At 41.2% G+C, this 25,408-nt stretch overlaps 1 protein-coding gene across 3 annotated transcripts in view; it reads left to right on the forward strand.

The window, feature by feature from the left end:
• ank2b (ankyrin 2b, neuronal) overlaps positions 1-25,408 on the forward strand; it is a 175,457-nt gene that overhangs the window by 31,147 nt on the left and 118,902 nt on the right. For 2 of the 3 annotated variants that reach the window (XM_053681245.1, XM_053681253.1), the window contains exon 1: positions 2,208-2,473. The exons of the other annotated variant lie outside the window; for it this stretch is intronic. In XM_053681245.1, the coding sequence (XP_053537220.1) occupies positions 2,387-2,473 (87 nt within the window). In that variant the 5' untranslated portion in view covers positions 2,208-2,386. Of the gene's footprint in view, positions 1-2,207; positions 2,474-25,408 lie in introns of those variants that run through there. 3 annotated transcript variants of the gene reach the window in all.

Consider the following 25,408-nt stretch of genomic DNA (forward strand, 5'->3'; position numbering starts at 1 on the left):
TTATTATTGTCACTTGCTGTGTTATTCACATCATACACATAATAAGAGCAATATAAGACCAGAACAGTTTTTAAAACTAGTTCTGTTTACTATGGGAGCATGATTGTGTCCAAGACGTAGTGAAATGTGTGTGTCCACAAGGAGGCAGTGTCTATGTTGTCTTATCACAGCAAAGCAGAACAAGCCCCATGTCCTTATGCTAACAGCTCCATTTAACACTATTATTCAAGTTCTCAGCTCACAATTGCTCTGACTGACAGAGGTACAGTGTTTACTTTCTGTGAACACACAGTTGTCAAAGTTTGATTAAGAATTTTCCATCATTAAGACATTAATATTTTATCCTCTGCTAGTGTTTGGTCAAGGGCGACCTTATGCCAGTCAGAGCACATGCTGTGTGCTGCTGGAAGCTTTTCAGTGGGAACAGTGAGAGTAGTGACAAATCTAGATCAGTGACTCGTAAGACTGGTGAGAAACCGTGGCAGAGAGCGTGAGAGAGAGTGAGAGAGAAAGAGAGAGAAACATAGAGGGATATATAGAGACAGAGAGGGACTGGGCATGAACTCCATTTGCCAAGTTGTTTTGTATAAATATCTTTTCGAATACACTATATAATTCATGTTCTACTGTGTGCATGTATCTGTATCTGAGGAAAAGTTCAGAAAGTAAGAAGAATGGAAGAAAATTTAATTTAAAGATTAAATTTCAAATCCCCCAAAAGATGCCCTACCTACTTCCACATTCATAATCTAAACATTACTGCTAAATGTCAAATATATATTGCATATAAATGTGTAATGGGAAATGAGTATTTAGGTATTAACTCAAGATATCTGGAAATATAAAAAATTCACAACATTAAAGTCCATAAATAAAGTTATGTGTAATAAAATGGAATGAAACGAAAAAAGTGATGAACACACTAAGAAAAAGCAGTTCTCCAAGACAAGGTAAGGCAAGGAACCAGCTGAAATCCGTAATTAATTATACTTGCTATCTGTGCACATTAATATCAGCTGGGTTAGTAAATTGATGGTTTATAAAAAGGCTTTTCGTTACCAGGGTGTCACACAGGAAACATCTCTGATAGGTAAAAGCAAAGAGCTCTCCCATTAACTTCGCAACTTTATTGTTGCAAAACATATTGATGGAATCAGATATAGACCTATTTCAAAACTTCTGAATCCTCCAGTAAGCACCATTGGGGCCATTATCCTCAAGTGGAAACAACATTACTCCGTTATCAACCGGCCATGTACCGGAGCTCCTCACAATATTTCTGACCAGGAAGTCAGAAGAATAGTCAGAAGAGTAGCCCAAGAGCCAAGGTCTACTCAGAAAGAGTTCCAGAAACACTTGGAGGCAGCATAATTACATAATTGGTAATTATTGGTACCATAATTACAGAGAAAACAATAGTCAATGCACTCCACTGTTTACGAACACCCTGCAAGACTCCATTACTAAAGAAAAGGCATGTCGAAGCTCATTTAAAGTTTGCTACAACTTATTTGGACAAGCCTATGAAATACTGGGAGAGTGTAGTCTGGTCAGACGAGAGCTAAATTGAACTTTTTGGCTACTTACTTGAATCCAATTGAACAAGATATAAAGACAATATGTTTAGAAGAATGGGCCAAAATCACACCTGAATACTCTGGCTGATTAATTTCTTCATACAGGAAACACCTTGAAGCGGTCATTACAAACAAAAGCTTCTCCACTAAGTATTAAATACATTTCAGTTAGCGTGTTCAATACTTTTTTCCCCTGTATCATTCCACTTTATTACACATAACTTCATTTATGAGCTTTAATGTTGTGAATTCTTTATATTTCCGGATTTTTGGAGTTAATACTGATGTCTGGTGAAAATTTCATGTGAATATCCTCATAGGAAATATGTACTGAAAAAAATGTTGACGTGTAATATAATAATATAATATATAATATATATAATATATATATATATATGTGTGTGTGTGTGTGTGTGTGTGTGTGTGTGTGTGTGTGTGTAATATATGTTTCATACACTGTATAGGCACATGCACATACATGCCATGAGCTGGTGTGTCAAGCTGCTTCGCTAACTCTTCAAGATAAACATTCGTGGCAGCTGCTGCCATGGCAACACCATTGTGCTCTTCCCCTTTGCCACTCCCCCTTCCCCCTTCTCTCTCTCTCTTTTTCTCTCTCTCTCTCTCTCTTGGCATCCGTGAGCCACTCCCCCTTTTTCCAGTGCTTTGCTCTCCACTCAGTGCCCATGTCAGTGTAGACTAATAGAGTGGAGGGTGTGGAAGGAGCTCTGTTGGATGGAGGAACGGATGAACCACTTTGTGACTTAAAAAGTCAAAATAACAAAAAGTATTGTTTTGAGAGTTGGGAGATGAATGAAAACACCCAGTCCCATCTGAGGATGGAGGCTACAGACAGACTAAATGGGCTCGGAGGAAAAAGGAGGAAACCCAAAAAGGTAAACAGCAACTCTACTCGGGAGCAATCGGTTTCTGGAATGGATGTCTGCACACTCTCCACTTTGAGTGTCGACGTACAGGGTTTTCCTTTACTGAAATGATGAATCACTTTTGGTGCGGTTGATCAACACCTGTTATGTTGTCAGGAATCTTTAGGAAATGGTTCAGTTATATTTGATTTAGTGGCATGGTGTTTAAAAGTAAATTTAAGACCGTTGGTAATGGAGCAGTAGGTGGGAGGGAATTCAGGGAACTCGCCGTGTTGTTTATGCTCTGCTGAGAGATTCATTTCAGGGCAGCAATGCCTGATGCTTTCCCATGAGGCTGACTGGTAGGCAGGTGCCATGCTGTGTGTGTGTGTGTATGTGTGTGTGTGTGTATGTGTGTGTGTGTGTGTGTGTGTGTGTGTGTGTGTGTGTGTGTTGGTGGGTGTGTGGCTTGATGCCCAGATGTTATTATTTCCAGGGCGTTTGCCTTAATGAGGATTCTGTTTTGGGAATAAAGATGCAGTGACAATAGATGATTGTGTGTGTGTGTGTGTGTGTGTGTGTGTGTGTGTGTGTCCAAAAGAAGTGCTGATCATGTTGTTCTTCTCTGTGTTTATTGCTACATATCCTCCAGAGTGTACTTCCTCGCCTTTTTCTCTATCTCTGGTTAGATTAATATATGTAAGCCACTGCTTTTCTATATTGAGCGTTTCTATTAAAATGCTGATACATTAAACAGTGGCTCTAACAGACTCCTACTCTTGTATTATGGAATGTCGTGAAGCACCTTTGTTCCTCATGGTGGTGATCAGCTCTGAATATGGGGCGGGTCCACATCTCTTTGTGTTTGTTATCGTACATGTCACCTCTTCTTGACTTCTAAAAGTCAAGAGAAATAAGGCATTTTGTGTGATTCTGTAAGTGTTGAGGGCATTGGGGTGTGGGTGTTTTGTTGAGGTGGGCATGAAAGAATGCGTTTATTGTCTCTTGCACCTGTGCATTAATGCTTAATTACTCCTGGAAGAGAATTCATAGTGCATTCATAGATAATCGCTGCTAGGAAATATTTGACATTTCCATGTATGGATCTTTGTTTCTATGTATGATCTCATCGACAATACCACATCCAGTGGATCTCATGAACCAATCGAGCTAAAGCTTACTGGATTGGTTAGAGTCCTAGTGACTCAACACATGATTTGTAATTGTGAACTGAAATATTATTAGCGACAGTCTCATAAACAATACCGTTTATTAAAGGAGGGATGGAAAGTGTGGTAATTCCTTCCATTGTACTTGCACAATATAAAATATTATTGCGTATTATTTGTTAATTTATTGTGCATAATAGCATTCTTTCACATTCCCCAGTGTTCTGAAAGCAACATATTAACAAGACATTTTCAGCTAATAATACAGTGTGTCCCATAAGTCCAGCATCATAGCAGGAAAAAAAAGGTAAACAGAAGCTTTTTTTAAAAAAAAGATATATATTTATTTAAATAGAATCTGCGCAATATGTCCACCATTTTTCTCGATTCCTATGAGTAAAATGATTTGGATTTGTTCTTCCTTAGCTCTGCTCAGATACAACATGGTCTGTTAAAGTATGATGTTAAAATAATATTATGATTATATTCCAGTTTGTAAAAAACCTAAAAAAAAAACAACCAAACAAAAAAAACCCCAAAGGCGACAATCACGGCCGCAGTGCAGAAACAATGGCTTTAAGCTGAATGAGCACACCCTAGTTTATCCAGATTGTCTTTCTTGATGCAGAGGGCAAAGAGGGATAAGTATTTGAATTATTGATATGCCCTCCCCCACTGAACCCTCCACAGCCTCGGGGGCAAGGAGACTGGGGTTTAATCAGTGCACAAGAGTAGGGTGGAGTACTGTTTCTCTGTGTGTAGCACTAATGAGGGAAGGAGGGACAGCGTTAAGCACAAGTGCACAAGTCTACTAGTTTTTACTGGCATGTATTTACACAGTTCACCTCATGAGTGGCCCATTTAGACCATCCTGAGCTTATCTGGCTCTAAATATCATTAAAAGAATGAATATTCATGTCATTTACTGAACATGTCAGTGTTTACATGTCAAATAAGATACACTGTCACTGACAAATGTCCAGTAGATTCTACACTAGAATGAATTAAGTTTATGTGCAGCATATTAGCTCAGCAGGTAGTGTCGTCTCCTCAGCGATCCAGCATCCCCAGTTCCATCCTGAGCTTGGGTTCCTGTCTGTGCAAAGATTCACATATTCTCCCCATGCCTGTGGGTTTCCTCCAGGTTCTTCGGTTTTCTCCAACTTCCCAAAAAAAACATGCCTGTGGATTGGTTACATAAAATTGCCGCTACTGTAGGTGTAAATACGTGTGTTTGTGTGTGTGTTTATCTATGCACTGCAATGAACTACCATTCCATCCTGGGTGTATTCTTGCCTCACACCCAGTGTATCTAGGATAGACTCAAGATCCACTGCAAACCTTCATCAGGATAAAGTGGTTACTGAAGATGAATGACTATATGAATTATGTTTATTATTGTGGAATGTCATTGATTCCAACCCAATCTACTGGAAAACGTATAGTAACTCAAGCGAGAGATTTGCTTCCATAGTTTCCAGTCTTTCAGTTGTACAGTAAGTGGCTGCAACACTTTCAGAACAGCTGCAAAATGCTTTAGGCGACCTTCTTGAAATCATGCATAATTAAGGAGCAAAGTATAGGTGATTTTCTTTCATCTCTTACAGCATGACGTTCCCAGGGGGCCGCTTAGCACTTTAGTATATCACACTCAAAGCAGTCTACACTCAGCAGCAGGTTTAAAGGCTGATGAAGATGTTGCTGACTCTTGCGCTGATGAACACTGTAGAAATCCAGAGTGCCTTTATCTCTGGCTCGAGTCATCGCTGAGAAAAATAAAGATTCAGATAATAGGTTGAAGTATGTGCAACTCTGCTCAAAATGTGCAAAATAAGTATAAAATTTGTATTGTCATACTATATAAATGTGCAATTCTATCCTCAGCATCCTCAACTGAACTAACTGCAAACAAGAAACCCATGATTATGTTTTTAAACTGAGCATCTGAGACAAAGCCTTCTCACCAGTGTGATAGATTTGCTGAAAAAAATTCCTTTCAAGTTTGGGAAGATAGAGAGCTTGAAAATTTGCATAATGCAGTGATAGCGTGAGTCAAATCCTAATTGGAGAAAAGGTATCGATCGACACTGCAGAATTTACTAGGCCACAGATGGGATTGATTTAATTTGTTTTACTAACTTATTCAGCCTAGATCTTGAAACTTACCTTATGGTGCAGTAAAAGGAAGTCCCATCTTCGAATGCGCCATATTAAAGTTCAATATTAAAGGCCCAGATTTTAATTTTTATTCTTAATATTATCCTTCAAGTGGTGACATATTCAATGAGACATATCAGGATATGGTTATATGGTAAATAAGAGATCATTGATTATTATGCTTCACTTGTTTTCTGCAGGGGGTATAGTCGTGTAGCTCGGCCACAACCAGTAGGCACAGCAGAATCAACTCTGTCGTATGAAAGCTTGTTCCTCTACTGTTTGAAACTGTAGGAGATGTGTTTTTGGCTTAGAGCTTTGCAACAATAATACAGATGATCCAAAAGGCGTGAAAGGAATCATGCAGTACTTGAAGCTGTTGCCATGCATGTGGCCCATTTTTGGTCTGTGAAAGCATTACACCGTGTAAGGTGTTTTTCTGTATTGAGCGTACGAGCTCTTGTTTCACTGAGAAACAGCAAAGCACTACACGAAGTGTGAGTTGCTGGGAAGTGATGCTTTTCAGAAAGCAGTAATCATCATGCAAGCTTCCGGTCCCTTCTGTTATCTGCCTGGAAACTTTCTGCTCTGGTTGTGCAGCAGCTCATTTATATCTGTCTTCATGTCATTCTGTACTGTATAGTCGATCTGTTCAAATATAGTAGAAATACCCATACCCTTTGTTTTTCTTGCATCCTTGGTTTCTTATGACCACAGTGAAAACAGGTAACTGTACAAGCTTCACTAATACAGAACACTGCATATTCATATTCATAGTGAGAACTGAGAGCACAGTAGGTGGGGCTACATGTCTGTGTGTCTGTGCTTGTTTACCGGCGATGCTATCTTGACCATCTCACCATGATGCCTTCCTGAAGCGTCTTCTGGAAGGCAAATAGTAACACAGATGGGAAATACCCATGAACCATAATCTGTTTGCATGGCAACAAAGTGGCGTAGCAAAACAAAGATAACGGATCAAATCGCATTAAAATCAAGTTTTTCAACTATTTGTAGTTTTTTGTGTGCTTGCCGTGTCACTTGAAACAAGAATATAGAGACGTCCAGATGCAATTGCCCCATGTATGCTCTCCTGCATTAGACAGGGTGGGGCCCTGTAACCTAGACAACCGTCATGCTCAGTGAGGATTGGTCCATAACGCGGCCCATCGTAAAAGGACGGGGGTAGAAGATTGAGTGAGACAATCCCAGAGGAGGAGGCGTGAAGGAGAGATATTGATCACCGTTGACATGATCGCATGCACTCTGGCTAGAAATTCATCTAATTTGAAATTCATGCCCAATGTGATAGAGAGGGAGATATAGAGAGAAAGAGAGAATGTGAAGCCCCACCCTGTTTATGAACAATCCCTTTGTCTAAAGGCAGAGAAACAGATAGATATAAGAGAAAAATACAGACTGTGTGAATCAGCAGTGTGCAGGTTCGTAAGCCTTGTTTTGTGTATCTAAAAAGAGAGAATTTACTTAACGTATCACCATCAATCTCGCAGCACCCCATAAAGCAGCTAGTGATTCAAACCTGCGGAGACCAGCTGAGACCAATTAGGCCAGCAGTGCTTTTATAGAGACGCACATTTAATACCCCTTAATGACAAGCGTCACATGGAGGCCGATGTTCACGCCCAAGTGCGTTTACTTTTTGTTGTTGTTCATTCAAGTGTATGGCTTTGTGTCAGTTGTAGCATTATTAATTGTTTAAATGAACACAAATGCTGTTGTTTAAAGTAACTTTGTGAATGGGGTGTGTAAATTTTGGTATTGTAATGCATTAGTGCAAATTCATTAGTACAAATGAATAATAAATGATAATGTTCTCCGAGCAGAGGCAGCTGGTATAAACGGACTAACAGGGCTAAGCCCCCTCCACCCTGCTTTCAAAGATAAAAAGATGTCAGGCTTCATTTTCGGCATCCATGTCAGATTATTTGCTGTTAACTAATGTCAGGTTATTATGATCTTTTGTGGAACCGAAAACAAGAGCGACAGCATTACCAACATTTGTAAGACGAATATACAGAATGATATGAAGACGCAGGGCTCGGACTGATTTTATTTGTAACCCAGACTGTATATCAGTCACAGTTGTGTCAGTTGTATTCTCTGAATTCTACTACAATAATGTACGTATTGACATATTTTAGCTTTGCTAATCAATTACATTCCTTCATCTAAAGGCCAGTGAATGAAAAGCCTGAGGAAGGACAATGAATAAACTCAGAACTGCTTTTGTACTGTTCAGGCTTTCCTTCGAGTTCCCTTGAAATGGCTAGAGAGTGGATGTTGCCATATTTCCTTTTGAAACAGGATGTCAGAGTGATGGAGTGTTGAAATGCTTAACTGATTTTATGGTTGTTCAGCCAAGTAACTAAATATGGAGCAGTGTGAAAAGTTTAACAAGGGCTTTTTTTTTTTCAACTGTGGATTCGCCTAAGCCTATGAACTTCAACATGCCCCAGATCAGTGGTCACCAACCCTCTTCCTTAAGATCTACCTTCCTGAAGGTTTCATCTCCAACCAAAATTTAACATACCTGTTTTCATTGATTAAGAACTTCTTAAGGCAATGATTACATGGTCAGATAGGCACGATTATGGTTGGAATTTGACTGTATGCAACAGTGACGAAGAGCTACAGGATCACCACCAGGAGGCATCTGAGACATGGTAGTGGTTGGCTTATAGCTAAAGGGTTAAGCTTAGTTACATACTGATTAACTTGATCAAATGATGTTACTTAATCTTACTAATAGAGAAGCCCAGACAATGCATACAGATGGGAATTACATTCTCAATTAGGTAGCAAGACATTCTTGGCATTAAAGACTCCTCTGTAAAGTGCCTGTCACATACCGTGTTTGAAATGAATAAACCAAGGGATGGTTGGAAAGGAGAACAAACATGAACCAAGTTCATAAAGCATAAAGCAAGACACACCCCCAAGGGCGGGATATAAATACATTCTAGAGAGCATTTGTTTGGACAATTGGTTTAAATCTGGTTTTGATCGCATACTGAATGTAGTGACCGTTTGACAGAATGTCAGATTACATACACACAACACAAACAGCACTTCTACCGTCTGACCTCTAATTCCTCTGGCAAAGCTTAGATTGATCGTAAATGTTCACAAGGGAGTGGGCACAGCCAAGCATGCTCTCTCTCTCTCTCTCTCTCTCTCTCTCTCTCTCTCTCTCTCTCTCTTTCTCTCTCTCTTTCTCTCTCTGTTTCTCTTCCTATTTTCAGTTTAAGCCTGTCTTCTTGTTTCCATGGCACCTGCGTTTGCCATCCAGTCACTACATTCCAGAACAGAAACTCATCTAGTCTGAGTGAATATGAAAGCATTTCTATGTCCAGACTTCAAGTCTATCTTTATTTATTTATTTATTTATTTATTTATTTATTTATTTTTAGTTTACTGTTTCTATTAACTGTGGACTTTGCCACTCTGGACTTACTTTATGAACTGACAAATTTAATCCTGAAATCAATTACTAAAATATCATGAAGTGACCTGAATTTTTGCAAAGTGAAATGAGTTTATATAATGATCTTGCCCTGAAGCTCAGTTACACGCTAAGATTCTTTTGTTACACATGTATATTAAGGTGCTGAATGTTTCATGTAATTGATTTTGTGGATTTTTGCAAAAACCGTAATAAGCTGTCAGCTGTAAATGGCTCAAGTTAATAACAGTGAATTGTACAGCATGATTTCAGTCTAGTCAGTTTCCTATACTTTCAGTGACACTGAATTATTTTTGCCAAAAGGAAGGCAAAAAAAAAAAGTACCATAAAAATGTCTGGTGAAATTATGTGCCAGACTTATACTGAGGATAAATTTCTTTCAATGTGTGGATGCGCTTGTGTGGATAAGGAGGTTTTCATCAGATCGGCTGCTGCTTCTCCAGGCTTATTCACAGTATGAAATCAGTTATTGGAAAAAAAAAATTGAAAGCAGAACTAAGAAACATTTGCTGAATGTTATCTTGTGAATTTCTAAGGAAATGGCTTCAGCTTCACTTGTCAATATTTGTTCCTTTACACAGTTTCGCCTGCATGGCTGTTCATTAATTTACAAAATAATGGAAAAATGGGCAATTCAGACTAAATCAAAGGTATGCCATGGTAGTAAGGGATTCAATGCTTAAACTACTGTTGATCAAAATAATGAAATGAAAATCTTTTTTGCATATATGTTTTGTTGTTGTTATTGTTGTTGTTGTCCCAATAAATTTAAATTTATGTTTGTTTTAGGGTCAAATTTGTATTTCTGCAATACATCCCATACCATTTACATGCATGTTAAGATGAAGACTGCTGGTTGTTCCTATTTCTAGTTATGAATCCTTCTCTGTCAATTATATGACATTGTTTGAAGAACTAATTAAAGCCACAATGCACTGCCTTTCGCACAGCCATTTCAAGCTGATGAGTTTCTCTAAAGGTATAAATAACTAGTACCATGCAGCACACATCTGTTTTGAAAGTGATTCACAGTTATTCTTAAACCTAACATGCAAACAGTGTAAATAGTGTAAGAGTTATGTTCGGTGATTAGCCTTTACTGTATGCTTGACATGTATGCTTGACATGTATGAAATATTAAGGATATTTATATTCATTGGGATTACTCTGATTTTAGCTTGTGGTGGTGATCCACTGTGATTTGTATTAGATTAATAACACATTCATGTACATCGATGTGCACAGTGATTTTTGTAATTATAGATAGTAATTATATACTGCACATGAAATGAGAAATAAGTTTAATACTGAAACAGTACACTGTAATGATATATAGAAGCGATTTGATTATTAATAATCCAGCACTCCAGATCTAAATAATATGCACAGGTTTATCAGAAACTGTGTACTTTTTCATTTAACACGCACTGTTGTATTAATATTATGCATCTTAGGCCAGGGAAAATGAGAACAACGAGTGAGAACCCATATTTATAAAAATGAGCTGTATGTCTGGAAAGTGTCATTGATGTTCATGATTGAAAGTTCTTTTTGTGCTTATGCAATTATTTGATCCTTTGAAATGTACAGGGCTCTTTACCCACTGACATTATGGATGTGTTCATTCATTGTCTTTAATCTCTTTTTATCCAATTCAGATTGCTTATGAATGAATTAATGGATTGGCACGGTAAGAGGCCAGTGTTTGAATAGCACTGAAGGCTTTTGAATAACAAGCTGTGGTTTTGTGTTGGTGATTCATGTTTGCTCCTTTAAAAAAAATAAATACACATGATGCTTGTGATGTAACCCTTAAAGTTCCCATGAAATCCAACTGGAAGTTTTTTGGCTTTTAATATGAATGTGTTAGCCTTATCTAGAAGATAGTGCACTACAAAACAAAGACAAAATTTGCATTTAGAAGATATATGCATTGAGAATTTACAGTCTTCTCAATTTTGATGACATCATTCTGCCCTTCAGCTTCTCAGATGAAATTCTCTCTAGAATCTGAAGTGTCTTGCCCCCAACATTATAAACATCACCTTAAAAGTTATCGGTGATTCATAAAAGGGGAGGAGCTACTCGATATGTCCCGCCCTGACTCCCGTTTTAGTGGAAATTACGTCAACACATCGAATAATGCTGCATGTTTCAAGGCACTTCACAGGGACTTTAAATGTGTTCCTCAGGTTGCCAGTTACCTAATTTCTACCCTCTGTGTAGTTTCTTTTTCAGTTAAACCCCTATATCCTTAGTATTCCTCAATCAATTTGTTTTGAGGAAGCAAGGAAGGAAAAATGGCCATGCTCACTGTGTGGAAGGGATAACATTCTGTACTCTCTCTTCCCTGTCAATCACAGTGACACTAGCCAGTCATGGGCATCTGTGAGCTCATGTATGTGGAAGAGTGTAGATAGATGTCTCAGAGGATGGGGTCATTTTTAAAGTTAAAGTTAGGATCGAAATATTTCATCATAGGATGAAAGTTATCAGTCAGAGTAACTTTGTATTGGTTTGCAATAACGATTCTCTTCCTATATCTCTGTAGAGATTATTTTATTTTCATAAAAGGCAAATTCAGAAAGCTCACTTTTAGATCTCAGAACATCTTTGCCACTGTTTAAAATGCAGAAAGTTTCCAGTTCATGTAAATGACAGAAATGACAGCGTAACCAAGAGAGATAAAAAAAATTCTGGCAGCCATGTCTAATGGAATTGGATTTGTTTAAACTTTTTCATCTCTGACAGGATACATGGTGACATTCACGCACGCATTTCCTGATACACCAATCACAAAGTGTTATATTTAGGCCTGCATTATAACAGTCAAGGATAAATTGTCACCTCACATATCCTGTCAGAAAACACACACACACGCACACACACCCACACACCCACATGCACACAGATGTTCTTATTGTAAAACACGTTATCTGTTTTACTGAACTGGAAAATATTGATCTCTGTTTTACTGCATTCTGGTCTCAGTGAAAATTTGCTGGATTCTTATAGTCTACGGAATTTTGTGAGTAACTAGGTATTATTTATTCTGACACACACACATACAGTATTCCATCTCATGATGAAGGATGGGAAATGGGAAGTCCTGCCTAAATTGATTGATTACAATGCCATATCAGGAAAGCTCCCTTGCTTTTTTTTTCTTCTTCTTTCTGTTCCTTCTAAAATTTAATTACTTTGGCTCTTGCACACATCTCCCTACTGAGCCTGGTGTCTCGTTTTCTGCTTTTCATCCATCGTTGTTTCTACTTCAGTTGTTACTCTCTAATCAAATCTCATTTCCTGTTTCTCTTCCTCTCTCCTATGTCCATGTTCATTTACACAAGTTAGGTGTTTTAACAAACTCATTTTCACTGTCTCTTTCTCAACATTATATAGTGATGTGAAATAGTATTTTGCCCCACCCTGATTTCTTCTGTCTTTCTGTATATATGCACATACAATAGTGTATATATATGTTACGAAGCGTAGACGGAGACAAGCGCGGGCGAGCGGAGAGATGACGTGAGGAAGAATCCAGAACGAGAATTGAATCGGGACAGAACAGGTAAGCTGTGTATCAGGGACGTAGGCAAAAGCGTAGTGAGAGACGAGCGTGAAGTCGAGCACCAGGGAAAACACTTCTAATGAAATCGGCTTGGTAAACAAACAGAGACGAGGCTGCTGAGCAGTTACTTCGCAAGCGGCTAATGCTAGGGAGGCCCTTATATAACCTTAGGTGTTTGCAGGTGTTCGTAATTAGAACTCCGGCGAACTTGAGCGCGTTTATGACTGGGAACTGTAGTTCTCCTCTGCCACGTCCCTGGGTGGCACAACACTTTGTGAGCTGCCACGCCGATTTCGCCGTGTTGTAACAGAGTACCCCCCCAAAGGGCTCACTCCGGGAGCCGAAGTTCTCCGAGCCCCCCTTCCGGTTTGTCTGGATGAGCCGCGTGGAAGTCCTTACACAGGCCTGTGTCCAGAATGTCTCGGGCTGGGACCCAGCACTGTTCCTCTGGTCCATACCCCTCCCAGTCTACCAGATACTGAAGTCCCCCTGTCCTCCGTCTGGAGTCTAAAATGTCGCGGACGCAGTAGGCTGGGTGGCCTTCTATCTCCAACGGTTCCGGTGGGGAATCCTCCAGCACCGCTGTGGCCAAGCGGCCTGAGATCACAGGTTTGAGAAGTGAGACGTGGAAAGACGGGGCAATGCGACTGTGTCTCGGAAGGTCCAGACGATACGTGACTTCATTAATTTGCCTCAGAATTCGGAAGGGCGCGATATACGTCGGTTGAAGTTTTGTGCCCGTGAGTGGTCTCAAATCTCTTGTGGAGAGCCACACCCTGTCCCCAGGTCGATAATTAGGGTGAGCCCTCAGGCGCTGGTCGGCCTTTCGTTTAGCGACGTGGGACGCCTGCACCAGCTGTTGATGGGCACGGTCCCAGACCTGTTCACTTCCGCGGAACCACTCATCCACTGCTGGCGAGTCCGTGTGAGACGTGTTCCAGGGGAATAATGGCGGTTGGTAACCCAAGACACACTAGAACGGGGTGAGCTGGGTGGCGCAATGCCGTAGCGAGTTCTGGGTGTATTCTGCCCATGGTAGGTACTGACTCCAGTCCCCTGGGTTGGCAGAGCAGTAAATCCGAAGGAACTGTATGACTTCCTGGTTGGCCCATTCTGCCTGTCCGTTAGCCTGGGGGTGGTAACCGGACCGGTAATGGCGACCCCCATCTTCCTCATAAAGCTGGCCCAAACCCGCGATGTGAACTGTGGCCCCCTATCAGTCACAATCTCCTCGGGGATGCCAAAGTAGCAAAAGACGTGTTGAAACAGGAGTTCCGCCATGGTGAAGGCAGATGGGATGGCTGGTAATGGAATTAAGCACAGGGACTTCGAGAACCGATCTACGACCACCGGTATCGCGGAGTTCCCCTGCAACTCCGGCAAGTCGGTTATGAAATCGAGGGCCAGATGGGACCACGGACGTTCTGGTATGGGTAAGGGCACCAACTTCCCAGCCGGGAGCGCACATGGGCCCTTGGACTGAGCGCAAGAGGAACACGAGGATACGATGCGCTGAACCTCTTTGGGCATGTTGGGCCACCAGTACTTCTCGGCCAGCAGTTGGTAAGTGCGGTGGGCCCCCAGGTGGCCTGTGGCCAAAGTCATGTGGGCCCAGGTGATGAATTCGAGACAGTACCGCTTAGGCACGAACTGTTTGTCGGGAGGACAGGCTGCTGGGATTCTTGCGCTGGGAATATGGGCTAAGTTCTGTGCTAGGGGCCACTCCAGGGCACCCACTATGCAGGAGGGAGGCATAATGCAACTCCCTTGCTCTGTCGGCCGCTCTGGGGCATAAATGTGAGACAGGGCGTCGGCCTTTGTATTCTTTGAAACAGGTCGGTAAGACAGGGTGAACTGGAACCTGGAGAAGATAAGGACCAGCGAGCTTGGCGAAGAGTGAGCCGTTTGGCGGTTCGTAGATATTCCAAATTCTTATGGTCCGTGAAGATAACAAATGGGTGTACTGCCCCCTCCAACCAGTGTCTTCACTCTTCTAGGGCCAGCTTGATGGCCAGAAGTTCACGGTTCCCCACATCATAGTTGCGCTCTGCTGGCGACAACTTCCGGGAAAAAAAGGCCACGGGGTGTAACTTGGGACTCTTGCCAAACCTTTGCGATAGAATTGCTCCCACTCCCACCTCCAATGCATCAACCTCCACGACAAACGGCCTGGAGGGATCTGGGTATCTGAGAATGGGAGCCCTGATGAAAGCCCGCTTAAGTCTCTCCAGAGCCTCCTGGGCAACTGGGGTCCACAGCAGTCACCTGGGCTTACCTCTCAGGAGCGACGTCAAGGGTTGCACTACTTTACTGAAGTCTCTAATGAATCTTCGGTAAAAATTTGCAAAGCCAAAGAAACGCTGCAACTCCCTCACGGTTTGCGGAGTGGGCCACTCCACGACTGCCTGAATCTTACGCTGGTCCATGGCGACTCCCCTTGGGCTAATGATATACCCCAGGAAAGAGATTGTGTGCTGGTGGAATTCGCACTTCTCGGCCTTTACGTACAGCTGGTACTGCAGGAGGCATTGCAGTACGTGCCGGACATGCTGGATATGTTCCTACAGGGAGGTCGAATAAATCAGGATGTCGTCAATGTAGGCGATGATGTACCTTCCTAGCATGTCCCTCAGAGCGTCGTTGATCAGGTTCTGGAACACGGAGGGGGCGTTAGCAAGCCCATATGGCATGACCAGGTACTCATAATGTCCAGAGGTGGTGCTGAAGGCCGTTTTCCACTCGTCCCCCTCCCTAATACGAATTAAGTTATAAGTGCTGCAGAGGTCCAGCTTAGTGAAGAGGCCGTAACTGTTCCAAGGCTGAGGGGACGAGAGGCAGCGGATATCGGTACTTAACGGTTACTTGGTTGAGAGCCTGATAATCAATGCATGGTCGGAGGCCCCCTCCTTTCTTCTCCACAAAGAAGAACCCGGCAGATGCAGGGGATGTGGACGGTCGGATGTACCCCTGCCGAGAGCCTCCTGAATGTACTCCTCCATGGCCTGCTGCCCTGCTTGGGAGAGCGGGTAAACGTGGCCCCGAGGTAGGCTGGCCCCGGGGAGGAGGTCAATGGCACAGTCGTAGGGTCTATGAGGTGGGAGACGACTGGCCCTCTCCTTGCTGAACACCTCATGCAGGTCGCGGTACTCAGGGGGAATTTTAACTGGGGCAGGCGACAGGGGACTCTCCACCGTTGTGGTGGCCAAAGGGACTGTGGGGCCCCTCAAGCAATTCTGCAAGCAATACGGGGACCATTGGGTGAGTTGCTTGTCAGTCCAGGAAATTTGGGGGTTGTGCAGTTCCAGCCAGGGGAGTCCAAGTATTACGGGGTGTCTGGTGGAGACCGTGAGGTAAAGGACCAGAGTTTCATGGTGAAGGGCGCTAACTTGAAGGCAGACAGGATGTGTGCTGTGAGATATTACGCCTCCCCCTATAGGCTGCCCATCAATGGATTAGAGCCTACGAGGACGGAGGAGCGGACATATGGAAAGGCCGTGCTCCTGTGCCGTCTTCTCATCTATGAAGTTCTCCGCTGCTCCGGAGTCGATGAGTGCTGAAAGAACAAAAGAACGGCCTGAATGTTCTATCACGACAGGTACAGAAAATACGTGAGACGTACAAGACTGGTTGGGACTCACCCGGGCATGACAAAGTGGGTTGTCAGTGCACCTCCCGTTCCCTCGGTGCCTCCTGTGTGGGCATTGGTGGACAGCGTGGGTGTCCTCACCGCAGTAGAAGCACCGGAACTCATTGCGTCTTCTCTCCCTCTCCTCCTCGCGGGTCCGTGCCCTTCCGAGCTGCATGGGTTCGCTTGCTGCGCCCGGCTCAGCTGGCAGTAAACCGTGCGGTATGGGACGGTTGGTATGGCGCAGACGATCCAGCCTTATGGTCAGATCCACCAGGTCATCAAAAGTTAGCTGTTCACCCCGACAGGTCAACTCTTGTAGTAACTCCGGATCGAGGCCACGGCGAAACTTTGGGCAGTGACAGTGCGAAAATCTAGCGCGTACTCTCTTGCAGTACGAGAGCCCTGTTTGAGTTGCATGAGCTCATCACCAGTCTCCCAGCCATCAGGAGAATGGTCAAAGGCGCGCTGGAACCGGGCAAGGAAGTCATCTAATGAGGGTCTGACACCACCTCCTCGCTCCCACTCAGCCGTGGCCCACGCCAAAGCTGTTCCGGAGAGTAATTCCATAAAATGGGTCAACTTAAAGACCTCAGGCATCTCTGGGTGACTCTCGAAGAACAGCGCACATTGTAACATGAAGCCCTTGCATCGCTCCGGCTCCCCAGGGTATCTCTCTGGTGTGGGCAGAGGCGGGTTGTGCGCCGGCGGCACAGGGGTGTGAACAGCCGGCGCTGGAATGTGCGCAGCTGGTGTCGGCTGAGCATGCACTGGGGCGGTTGGCGGTGGTGACGCGAGAGCCGGGGGTGTGGCGTTGGTGGATGCAGAAACGCTCAGTCGCGAGACATCGGCACGCAACGCGGATATCTCATCCTGGTACACCGCTAGCGTGTGGTTTTGTTCCAGGATGACACGTTCAAGCTTTGTAACCCTTCACAGACTGATGTATATTTCATTACCGTCTTCCTCATCATTTCTGGAATTTCTTTACATTTTTGCATAGTGTGTTTGTCAGGTAATGGAGGCAAAGACGGATGCAAGTGCAGGTAACGTTTAATAAGAATCAAAACAAAACACAAAACAGGATCTATAGAACTTGTGGCAAAAACACAAAGACCAGGAAACAAACATAAAACAATAAACATAATGCCACAGCAGACAACAACGGCAAAATAAGACAAACACAAGACAATGGGTGCAGTTCAAAACGTGGTTTATGTACAAGTGATCATTAACCTCAAACGTGAATCAGGTGCAGACAGTCATGTGACATGATCAGGTAAGGTGTAGTGGCTGATGGGAATCGTAAGACCTTTTAACCAACTTCATGGTGTTGAAAAAGTTATATTTAAGTGTTGATTTGATTGACAGGTTTGCAGTAATCAGGCCTGATTGAGTCTAGTCCGGCTGAACCCCATTATGAATGCAGTTTCATAGATTTGGGAAATTAGTATCTATGGGGCAAATATATTTTCACACAGGCCCAGTTGGTATTGGATAACATTTTTACTTCAATAAATAACATTATCATTTAAAAACTGTGTTTGCTCAGGTTGCCTTTGTTTTAGCTTAAATTTAGTTTTAATTTCTGAAAAAATTTAGTACGAGATATACACAAAAACAGAGGAAATCAGGATGGGGCAAATAATTTTTCACAGCGATATATATATATATATATATATATATATATATATATATATATATATATATATATATATATATATATGTGTTCGTAGTGTTAGATGTAATCCAGTTACAGAGCCAGTTCTGCAGCAGCAAGCAAACCATTTGTTCCAGTAATCCTATTTGTTCTGCTATTTTCCTCAATATCTCCTTTCTACCACCAAATGAGACAAGGACAGAGCTTAAAACCCCAGAGGAAAACCTGCTTTAGAGAAGCACGATAGCTCGTAGTTTTAAATTCAGTGAGGGATTAGGAAACCCGATCTCCATAGTGCTTGATAAGGTTCGTACTAATAGGCTCTTAATTTTTAAAGAACTCTTTGTTTGATTCATCACCTGTCAGTTATTACTGATGAAGCACTGAAATGAGTGAAACTATGAATTAAAATATTATTGGGGGGGAGGGTAACATTTGTGTATTCTGTCTGTGGTCCTGAGTCTCTGGTCCTGAACTTGCCCAGGATAAACTGCTTACTGAAATTAATGAATAAATAAACAAATGAATGAAGAAATTAATTAATTAATTAAAATGGGAAATAAATAAATAATTCAGTAATTTAAAAGGGACCAGGGTAACTTTTTAGCCAAAGTGTTTCCCATTTTTACTTTATAAGCAGTCCCTACTGATTAGCACACTTCATCTCTCTTCTTTAATCGGTGCAGTGTGTGGACAATAAATGATTCATAAATGCTAATGATGCCATAGTATGTAACAAGACTTGCTTTATTTTGGGACAGAGCATTTGCACATACTGGTCCTGTCAGAGTGGTGTATTGTTGGGTAATTGTGATTAATGACTACAGAGTCCTGCGACAGCTTTGTTTCTTATCTAGAATGCAATGAACACCAAGAATATCCAAAAGAAACCTTTGTTATCAGATTCTCTTTGTTACTGGGTGTGTTGTGATGGTGCGCATGGGCTACCATGAGAATTCTTATGTAATGGAGGATCTCTGTGGTGATCAGGGATTTACTAGAAATGGTTTCTGTGTCTTCAGGAATAGATCTACTGTTACACCATTTTAATGAATAGCACATTTAGACCATATATATGTGTATGAATTTTGTATTACGTTCCATTGGTATTCTAAGGCATTTTCAATTTTCTCTTGAAATTTGTGGATTGTTCTGTATGTGCACGACACAGACAGGGGAAGAGAGTGTGAGAAAGCGAGTGGCGTCCTCAGACGGTTTCAGAGGAACAAGAAAGCTATTGACTGTGTGTGTGTGTGTCAGTGCGTATAATGATCCAACTATGAGCTGAAGCCTGGTTTCTCTTTCTGAAAATGTCAGACAGCTGAAACACTGGACACTGTGTCATTTCCATTTGCAAAGCTTTGTTGAGATCCTATCAATGTTCTTTTGATACGGTCAGAACATCGTTTGGAGGCTTTTCTACCTCTGTTCAGACCTCACTCTGTCTTCATGTGTTGTTGTGTTCGGCTCACACAATGCCACACTGTCTTGTCCACTTTGGTTCAACTTTGCCATATTGCTTTAATGAAATTTGCTCAGATGATTCACAAAGACTTTCCCTCTGTAACAGGAGCATCTCATGAACATAGATTCATGAGATGGGTTGGGCTGGACATTAATAACAACATAGCCTCAATGTCATGTAATGAGGTTTTGGACGAATACAATCGCAGCTATGAGCTATATTGAAGAGCATATAATCCAGAGAGCAAGGCAAAAACAACAACAAAGACAGGCAGAGGCCAGGCAATCAGGTAAACAATATGGAGCAGGTAAGGAAGAAATCTAGGTTCAGGGTAAAGCAGAATCATAAGCAGAATCATAACCAGAATAACAGCACTATAGTAATGCTTGGTAAACACCAGAGACAGCCACAACTGAGCAATTTACTTCGCAAAGACATAGTGACTGAACAGTCTCTTATATAGTGTGGTGTGATTGGGAACAGGTGTGTCTGCCTAGTCCTCAGGAGAAAGTGACTTATCTGTGTGTGTTATTCTGGGATTTGTAGTTGTCTTCGGCTGTGTTTGTAATTTGCAGTGCATTCTGGGAAATGGAGTTGCTAGTCTGCCGTGACATGACATTGAAACAAAATTAAGCTGAGAGTCTCTCCCATTTGGTTATGCTATAAGCTACAATCTAGTGACTCTAGTGAACAATAGGCAGAGTTGAGAGCCGACAACATGCGGTTATCCAGCATACGGTCTAGCATCTTGTTTTGAGCGGTTTTAGATGTACTTTTGTTCGACTGTGCTCTATAATGCAGGTGTATTTCCCGTCCTGAAGAAACCTGAAACTACCCCAAAAAATTCATGCACTGGAAAAGGAAGACTTAAAGACATTATCCACTCTGTAATCCCCCTTTCCCTTTCCCTATCTTTGTGGAAAGTTTATTCTAATTATTTTCTGTATATAAGAAAATCTTGGTGGCGGCAGAGTGTTTTTCAACTAGCCCAATCTGGCAACCCTGTCATTAACTGTCCTGTCCATTGCTCCTCCCCTGAACATGGGGAAGCATGATTTCTGCCCCAGTGGACACTTATTAGTGCTTGTTTAAATTCTCATTTTAGACCACTAGGTGTAATAATAACTCATACATAATAACTAGAGGATATCAATTAAAAAAAATTGGCTTATATCTGTCAAATAACAACATTAAATTAAAAAAAAGATCATCAGGCCACAAAAGTGACCATATTTTCAATGGACTTTAAAATGTATGAAGTTATAAGTAAGAACTTTATGCAGCCTTAGTTTTTTTTGAGTGACGCCTATGAATGAGCCGCCACTGCTCTGTGAAATTTTTCTTCTCTGAAATGTGAATGTTTCCTTATAGTTTAAGGTGGATTGCAGAACAGTGATTGGCAATTTGGCTCTGAACTTGAAACTCTGTTCTCGACAGTCAGCATTTATAAGCCTACTTACTCACTCGATGTCAGACCTCACATTCACCTCAGCTGTTACACTGAAATGCAGAATTACATCTTTATATAGTCCTACAGAAGCTACATAGCATTATGGAATAAGTATGTCTATCGTAAGGTTTATTAGATGGTGTCAGAGGAGCTCAGTTTCTATTTTCACTGCCTGCTTTTCATGTATAGATTGGCCCGAAGAATGCCAAACCCTTCAAAATTGAAAATATGGAAATGAAATCCAGGGTTAATGAGAACCGCCACACGCCTGCACTTTTGGAAAGCCTCAGGCCGTCTTGAATAATGTGTCTGTCTGCTGCCCCCAATCCACCGATACATTATTCATTTAAGTCATGAGGGACTGTGGGGTGTTACTTGTGTCTAACGACAGGGATGGGAAATTGGGATGTAGCCACTTGAGGAAATGTCACCATGTTCATTGCTGTTCCACAGAGGTGTAAATATTTATGAAAACCTAGCTGATGCTTTTTTTAAGGGATAAAAGCTCATAGACAGGTGACCACTTTTAGATGTCGAGGACACAACAACCTCAAATCAAATTTCTTATGGAGGTTTTTCAAACCACATGTCCCCGTGAAAAGTGCAAGGAAAAAAACAAGAGGCTCTATAAAAAAGAACAATGGGGTATTGATTTTTGAGTGATGGCCTTTCATTAATGATAATTTTGGTAGAAACAAATGCACATAAATACATACTAAATGTGTATCTTAGATATTTTCGAAAGAAAATATAGAACATATAGAAAGATATCTATCTATATATCTACCTATCTATCTTTCTATATATCTTTCTATCTATCTATCTATCTATCTATCTATCTATCTATCTATTTATCTGTATATATACAGGTAGATACAGCTAGATATATACAGATATATGCAGTTTATATATTTGTATTCAAATGAAACTCTCTCTCTCTCTCTCTCTCTCTCTCTCTCTCTCTCTCTCTCTCTCTCTCTCTTTAAATTTCTTAATCACTGTCTCGGGATAGGGCATTTTCGCTCTCTTCCATATAACCCATGTTTTATTTCATTCATGTATCATTTTGCTTTTGCAAAACTGGAGACGTGTCATGATATTTTAGTAGCAGATGTTGGTTAAAGTTAACTGTTAGGGTGCAATTACTGTGAACTATAAATTCACACTAAATAGTACTTGCATTTCGGTGTCAGTTTGGCAACCTGTACTAATGCTTTTAAAAAAGTGCCTCCCACTCACAACTGTCCTTCCAAGCAGCCAAAAATACCATGACATCAAGTTTATTCATGTGGAGCACACAGATTAGCTGCTGTTTGACATGCTTAGTTTAAAGAGTCCTAGGTGTCCCAACGTGGGCTATTCTGCTGTGCCAAGTAAGCTTGCTCCTGTTAGACACATGATGGATTTCATTGATGAAACTCTTTGGCTCAGTGCACCTGCGCTTGCTTTCCCAATGAGTTCACTGTATAATGATATGGGGGAATTAATGTACAGTATTACATTTTATTTTTATTACACAGCTATCCTGCTTGAAGGACTGTGTACCTCTCTGTCTGTCTGTCTGTCTGTCTGTCTATCCTTCTGCAGGCTTTAGGTCGACCTCCTCCTTAGAGGGAATTTCAAATGCAAATCAAAACAAAGTCATTCTGGCTGATCACCTTAAGCCTATGATGAATGCCTATGTTCTGTCCTGATAGAAGTGGCCTTTCATCTATCTATCTATCTATCTGTCTGTCTATCTATCTATCTATATGTATAGTTTTTATTATTTTTGTTATTCTTGTTACTATATAGATTATATTATATTGATTAGATTACACACACATATACATATATTCTATAGATTTTTTTGTGTCAGTATTTGTGTCATTATTGTGTCAGTAGAAAGGAGCAAATTTAGATTCTCAAACATTCATTTCCTAAAAAACAATAAACGTTGCAGAGACAGTTTTGTGTACCGTTATATTTATATAAAGCCAAAGGACAGTCGCTCTAAATCTGAATGTGATACTGTATTTACTGTTCTTTTGTATTTGTAATAGCAAGCTATAAATAAAATCTCGGAATCTAGCAAGTCTGCACAACTATTTCACTGCTTGTTAATATGTAGATTCTGAACATTTTGTACCATATTAGCAGCACTATGTTTATTAACGGAGTTAGATTCAAGACCCAACTTTGAGAATTAAGATTAATTCAGGATAAACAGTATGTACAAATAATATAGAAAGAGAAGAAGCCTTTATTTGTCACAAATACATTCATTACAGCACAGTGAAATGCATTTTTTCCACACAACCCAGCAGGGGTCAGAGCACAGGGTCAGCCGTTATATGGCACCCCGGAGCAGAGAGGGTTAAGGGCCTTGCTCAAGGACTCAACAAAGGCAGCTTGACAGTGCTGGGGCTTGAACACCAACCTTCTGATCAGTAACCCAGAGCCTTAACCGTTGAGCCACCACTGCCCTCTGTCTGTTACACTGCATATATATTGCTTGTTATAATATATGCATATTGAACTGTGCTCCTGTACTAGTCTGAAGAGAACCGTTCCAGAAGACTTCCAGTGTCTGTTCTGACTGTTAGTCAAAGTGACTGGTTGAATGTGCGATCTGTATCTAGCATCTTTCAGTGCTTCTAGAATGACTCTTATTAGAGACCATTTATGAAGTCTATGATATCTCATGTCCATGATGTAGTAAATCATTAAATGATGAGTGCGCCAAATGCACTTCAGTTAAGATCTATTAGTTTTAGTTTAGGCCCTTTTCTGTATCCCGTGGACAGAGTGTCTGTGGCTGAAACTAACATTATTTTAACTTATATCACAATCTTGTTGAATTCTCAATTCTTATTGGTTAGAGGGTATTGATTAAGTTTCTATAACAGCATGGCACATACAGCATGCTGGCTGCAGGTTTATATTAATTTACTCATTGTAGTAGTTTTTTTTTTTTTCATGAATTGAATCTAACAATAAACAGATTTTTTTACATTTATTTTTTATTTAATTTTTTTAAAGAGTTGTTATTCATCCAAGCAAAATGTGCAGTCATTGCTGTGGTTAGGCTTTATGTAAGAAAAATGCTTATTTAACATTTAAATATGCTTTTATTCAACATTTAGCTTTGAGCAAAAGCAGTTCCTTTAAATTTTCTGTCATGACAGAGTTCAGGACAGAGGTCTCTGCATGTTCTGGTTTCTTGGTAACATGACAAGCTGTGTTTTTTTGCCTTATTAACTTCATGAGAGGGAGAAAAGAGAGGCTGGTGAGGGAAGGACTGTTTGTAGCTTCTATAACGTACATGACAACAGGACGTTATTGTTTCATGGCTATTCCACACATTAACTGTAACGATAAACTGATAAAAAAAAGTAGGATTTGTCATTATTTAATAAATACAATTTGTTATCAATTGCTGTGATTTCCAGTGAGAAGAATAAAACACTGTGTGATGATGCTGTGGTAACGGCCCACCTGTTGTTGATTATTTTCCTAGAATGTCACACAAATACCATTTTTTTTATTCGTCCAGGTTTTGCCTGATCCATGATAGTACAAGTAGCAAATTATAAACACTCTTAAGTCTGAATGTGTTGTTATTTGAGGAATCCAGTAGTAGAGACCTATATTGCTGCTTGTCGTTCACGTCAAGAAAGCTTAAGAGGAGATTTAACACCCTAACACACACACACACACACACACACACACACACACGCACACACACACATATCAGATCTGTACATACAATCATAAATATTTATAAATTCTGTGCTAGGGATTTCGGGGGACGTGCCATAGTGCACACTGGGTGTGTGTTCTGTGTGTAGGTCTGTGTGGAGTGTGTAGTATGGCTGTGTGTGTTCACTCTTCAAGCTAAGGCCTGATTCTAGATCAGATGAAAAGGCTTCTCTGTATCTAGCTGCTTAATCCTGTAAGCTATTTTGGTTGTGTGTGTGTGTGTGTGTGTGTGTGTGTGTGTGTGTGTGTGTGTGTGTGTGTGTGTGTGTGTGTGTGTGTGTGTGTGTGTGTGTGTGTGTGTGTGTGTGTGTGTGATATCACAGCGTGCTAATACCTCCAGCCTGATGAACAGTAATCCACTCGACTTGCAGTGACCCTCTGTATGGCCTTCCCTCGCTGTGGATCTGTCCGCCCTCTCCCTCTGTTCTTTCCTCCTTCCATTCTTTTGTGCTGGATATTGCTCAGAGGACTGCACTTGTCCACAAACATACATGAGTGGACGGACTGTGACTCGAGCAACTGTCCAGGTAAGGATAACCCAGTCTCCTGCAAAATACATAGGAATTCTAAAGAGCAACAGTGATTTCAATAGATTGAATGCATATAAAGTTGCTATGATTGCTATTCTCATCTGTCGTCCATA

The sequence above is a fragment of the Ictalurus punctatus genome, chromosome 7 (genome assembly GCF_001660625.3).
Source record: "Ictalurus punctatus breed USDA103 chromosome 7, Coco_2.0, whole genome shotgun sequence".
Classification (NCBI taxonomy): domain Eukaryota; kingdom Metazoa; phylum Chordata; class Actinopteri; order Siluriformes; family Ictaluridae; genus Ictalurus; species Ictalurus punctatus.